The sequence below is a fragment of the Quercus robur genome, chromosome 11 (genome assembly GCF_932294415.1).
Source record: "Quercus robur chromosome 11, dhQueRobu3.1, whole genome shotgun sequence".
NCBI classification, from domain to species: Eukaryota; Viridiplantae; Streptophyta; class Magnoliopsida; order Fagales; family Fagaceae; genus Quercus; species Quercus robur.
Window position 1 is genome coordinate 20742938 of NC_065544.1, and position 4919 is coordinate 20747856.

General features: G+C 35.1%; 1 protein-coding gene across 2 annotated transcripts; it reads right to left on the reverse strand.

The window, feature by feature from the left end:
• Nucleotides 1–2431: 2431 nt before the first annotated feature.
• Nucleotides 2432–4716, reverse strand: LOC126704568 (cationic peroxidase 2-like). Of its 2 annotated transcripts, XM_050403566.1 has the most exons (4): nucleotides 4468–4716; nucleotides 4198–4377; nucleotides 3726–3888; nucleotides 2432–2896 (listed from the first exon to the last, which is right to left on the reverse strand). In XM_050403566.1, the coding sequence occupies exons 1-4, from the start codon at nucleotides 4600–4602 to the stop codon at nucleotides 2487–2489; spliced, it is 888 nt and encodes a 295-aa protein (XP_050259523.1). In that variant the 5' UTR covers nucleotides 4603–4716; the 3' UTR covers nucleotides 2432–2486. The 2 variants fall into 2 exon arrangements, with proteins under 2 accessions (XP_050259523.1, XP_050259522.1); XM_050403565.1 differs by having other exon boundaries at nucleotides 4198–4716.
• Nucleotides 4717–4919: the final 203 nt, after the last annotated feature.

The window sequence follows — 4919 nt, forward strand, 5'->3', positions numbered from 1 at the left end:
CATTATAGGGACTTAAGAAGTTCACTTTTTTCAAAGGATGATGACTACGAAAATATGAATTAATCAAACTTGCATTGATAGCAACTCGGGACTATTATGCCCAAAATTTGATTGGATATTAATTAAGTGAGTGTTATATGGGTGTGTGATAAGTCCTTGAGACGTGTGGAAAATACTTTTTCTTTGGCCATTACAGGGACAACTTTAAATTAATAACAAATCTAAGGGCACAATAATTTTCATTAAAAAAAATTTCGCTAAATGTTAATGTGGTCTATTGTGAGCTAGGGACTGACATAACTAAAAATGAAGGGAATTATGTCCCTCTTGAGATTTAAAATATTTTCAAACAACATATATACATATAAATTTTAAAGGGCAGAGATTTGCTGCATACTTAGCTACAACACTTGCTGCATACTGCCATTTGTGTCAACATATTAGAGTGACACCTGTCAAGTGCCAATTTAATGAAAACTTTTGTTAACCCTTAACCTTAACGTTTCGCTCACACACTCTCTCCCTATCACATGCACGAGTAAAAACAAAAGAAAAATCCCTCTCTCTCTCTCATTAGAACCTCATTAATGCCCCTCTCTCTCTCTCTCTCTTCCTCCTCCTCCTTTGATTTTCTCAAATTACCTGCCTTTAAACCCATAAAAAACTACAACCACCTCATGCTCCAACCACTGATCTCACTTGACCATGTCTCCGTCAACCCCACCCATCCGTCCCATGTCCCCTCCATTCCACCACTTCACCCCTTTCCCTCTCTGCCGGTTCCCCCCCCCCCCCTCTCTCCTTCCCTCTCTCACTTTGTTGGTGCCACCTCCAATCCCTTTATCTCTCCTTGCCATTCCCATCCCCACCTACCTCTTATTTTCACGGTATTGTCCTTAATGGTGGCAAAGACAACAACTCCCAATTTTCCAAGTTTGTTTTTCATTAAAGCTAGTTATTTCCTGAAATTTGGAAAAAAAAAAAAATCTATTTCCATTTGTGATTATGATTTTTTTTGAAGTTTGAATATTTGTCTTGATGGGTGGGTTGATGTAGACATGGTCAAGTGGGATCGGTGGCCTAAGCATGTGGTGGTGGTGATGGTGGTTTGATGAGTTTAATGGTGGGTTAAGGGGGTGGGTATCTGAGAAGAACGAAGGAGGAGGAGGAGGAGGAGGGGAGAGAGAGAGATTTGTATTTTGATTTGGTTTTGTGGATGGGTATCTAAGAAGTGAGATGAATGAAAGAGGAGGAAGAAGAAGAAGAAGAGGAGAGAGAGAGAGAGAGAGAGAGAGAGAGACTTGTATTTGTATTTTTTATTTTGTCGTGCGTGTGATAGAGAGAGAGTGTGAGAGAACATTAGGGTTAAGGGCTAACAGAAGTTTTCATTAAATTGACACTTGACAGGTGTCCCCCTAATATTTTGACATGTATGCCAATATGCAGCACTTGCTGCAACTAAGTATGAAGCAAATCCTTGCCCAATTTTAAAAGTTTAAATATAATATTTATTATCTCATTCTCTCAAATCTCTAAGGAAAAATATTTTTACTATAAGTTTGTGGCTAAATGAGTGCGACTACAATGTGTTTAAGAATTTGATTTTTCTTTTTTTGTCATATAATTACTCTAGCTGTGTCACTTTGTATTTGGATTTTTTTCAATATACAAATGATTTATAGTTGTGTGTTTGGCATGACACATTGGCTTTTTATTGTTTGGGATCCATAATTAAAAGTTATGGACTTTTGAATTTAAATATTATCATATTCAATAATTGTTTTCTTACACTCTTTAATATATACTTCATACTTACATATCCATAATTTCACACTAGATATTCACATTTTTTTAATAATGTCCACATTTAAAATGTGAAACGGGTAATGTGTAAGAATGATATACAATAAGAAGTATGTGAGATCATTGTACTATCGTATTGTTTGCCTTCATCTGAAGAATTGTTTTGATGCTTATTTCAATAAAATTTTCAAGTGTGTATTTGGGAGAGTATATGTTTACTTGGCAATCGTACAGGAACTAATACCTATTGGTATCAACCTCACCACTCACAACATAATATCTTGGACTACTCTAGAGTCCTCTCTTGCATTGGCTTCAAACACCAGAATTCTCCAAATCCACATGCAACATAAGAGTCTTAAGCTAGGTGATATATCTTGTAATGACAAGTTATGTTTTGTCTATATGGATTAAAAACTTGTTGAGTAAATTTAGACCTTGGTTGTTATTTATTATGCGAATTAGCCAATAGTAAGCCTAAGTACTGTTATTATAGGTACCAAAAATTTCACATGAAATTTCACACCCTCCACATAAAATTGTCACTCATGATATATCTCAGGTGTGAAAATTTTTGGTGTATATAGAGTTATTGTATAAGCTAAGGCTAACAAACACACACAAAACAAAACAAAAACCTCAACAAGTGAGCTCCTTACATGATTATATATTTTTATATATCATCAATTAATTTTGGAACATATTTTGCGAATTTCACCAGCATTGCCTATCTTTACCCCAATGTTACTCATTTTAATCATGGACTTTCCAAATTCCAAATTAAAGCTCAGACCCGTCAAGAAGCGCTGGACAATGGTTTTTGTTGAAGCATCAGTCCACAACATTTGATCAGACTCAAGGATCCCTCGCCCATTTCTCAAATTTGTAAAATAAGAGGTGTCAAACCTATTAGGGCTACCAGTATCCAATGCAACTCGCTTTGAATCATCTCCATTTTTTGGGCAGAGTGCTCGTAGTTGAGGAAGGAATGATGAATCAATAGATGGGTCCACAGCACCATTCCCTACTCTAGTGAAATTGTACATTCTGTATTGGAAGAACCGGCAAGCTGAAGTTCCTATGGTGTGTCCTCCTATTAGAAATGACAGAAAAAAAAAATGTTAGGTTATGTTGAAGTATTTAATGAAACAAAAAACAATTGTAATAAGGGTCCATAGCATAAAACAGTAAAGGGTATTTCTCTCTCTCTCTCTTGTGTCATTTTTGTTTTCTTTTTTAATGATTGATTATTGCTATATATTCATGCTTATTGCAATATATTTTGTTCACCATCAGTCCAAAACCTGAAAAAAGTGAGGAAGATAATTTGACACTTATCTCACTAATTAAGTGAGAAAGCACTCTGCAACGGGTACCACGGCTCAAAATGGAAGTTTTTTGTCCTCTTATTTAAGACAAAAACTAAGAGATTCGTGTTACTAGACTAGTCCCTCATAACATAAGTAAAGCTCAAATATAGTCTGTTAGTTACTCCTTGTTAAACAATATTACTCTCATATATAACAAAGAGATCTATATGTGCAGTCAGTAGTACGTATATGAAATCGTAGAGGCTTTCAAAAAATATATATATAGACACACTACAAAAAATTTAAAAATTAATGTAACAAAAATAAAATTGATATCATTTTAATAAATATATAATAAATGAATGTTCAAACTAATTTTTTTTTTTTTTTTGTTATTTATAACATGCCAATTTGTAAGATTTTTATATATATTAAAATTTGTATTATCCCTAGCATTACCTTGTGTGTGTTATTTTGGTTTTCTTTTTCAACTTATTGATTGTTTTCTCATTACCGACAATAATCATGGTTTCATTGTTTAGTTGCGCTTCTCTTACTCACTTTCATTACAAAACGTCAAAACCTTGCCAGCTTGAGTTAAAGAAATATTACCAGCGAGGACCACAAGATCTTGAGTATTGAGACCCAATGCAGAAAACTTTTGCTTTTGCACACCGACAGAGTCAGTGAATGCTGGCAAATTGGCAGTATCAGATGCCAATGAAACCCTCCCATCTCTGCGTCCTAAGGGAACAACCCAACTAGGTCCATTTGTCTGCATCATAAGTCCCAAAGGAGGATTAATTATTAACCAAACTTTTCATAGAACAAATAACAAACACTACACAGAAATACAAATTCATACGACATTCTATTTTAATAAAGTTTTCCTCTAAATCAGTCAGGACCGATTAACATATTTACTTATAAAACCATTCACGTGTATCATTTAAACAAACCGCATAATCTATTACTAGGTCACGTAACTAAATGCACACATATATGATTTTATCAATTACTAATTGGTTAGAGGAATTTACTCCCATACTAGTTTGAAAGTAAATTTTTTCAATGTGATAATTACCAGAACAACAGAATCACGGGCAGCAAGGGCAAGAATATCAGCACAAGAGACAATGCCAGGGCATGCAGCTTCAAGTTGTGTCTTGGCATCATCAATAACTTCATATCCTCTCAGTAATAGGTTAGGACCAGCTGTTCTTTCAGTGTTAGACCCTGTAATAAGGATAGAGGCATCACAACCCTGCACAAAACAGTCATGAAAAAGCATCCTCAACAATCCAGGAGCCACAGTGGGATTAGAACGGAAATGAGATTGAACTGTTGAACGAACAATGGATTCAACTCGAGGACACGCAGCAGAATAAAATCCAACTCTTGTGCCTTGGCCATGCACCAAGGAAGCACTCAAGGCAAGCAAGAGAAACGTAAACAAAATCAATATATGGCTGGAATGTCCACTCGCCATTATGACTAAAGAAAAATGACAGCAAGAGAAAGAAAATGAAACTACTAGACTAACTACTAGTCAATTCAATTCTTGAGAGAAGTATTTTTGAAATTCGAATTGTTAAAGAAATTGCTTGTAAGCCAGAGTTATATATAGGCAAGAGTGAAGTCAAATTTTTGTAACAAGTAAACAAAGACGGCTATTCAAATTGAAATGATTCCGAAAAATTAGATAATGTATGGCCCAGCTTGTAGCTGGCTTCAAGAGTTTGTCCCCCCAATCATTTCCATAGTTTGCATGGCGGGCTTCACGCAATAGTGTTTCAACTTTCACGT

What these genes read in the sequence shown, in the direction of transcription:
- LOC126704568 (XM_050403565.1), bottom strand. Translation starts at nt 4,602, where the DNA reads ATGGCGAGTGGACATTCCAGCCATATATTGATTTTGTTTACGTTTCTC. An exon ending in CCCGTGATTCTGTTGTTCTG is followed by an intron (nt 3,889 to 4,197) that starts GTAATTATCACA and finishes CTTATGATGCAG; the next exon opens with ACAAATGGACCTAGTTGGGT. An exon ending in AGATCTTGTGGTCCTCGCTG is followed by an intron (nt 2,897 to 3,725) that starts GTAATATTTCTT and finishes CATTTCTAATAG; the next exon opens with GAGGACACACCATAGGAACT.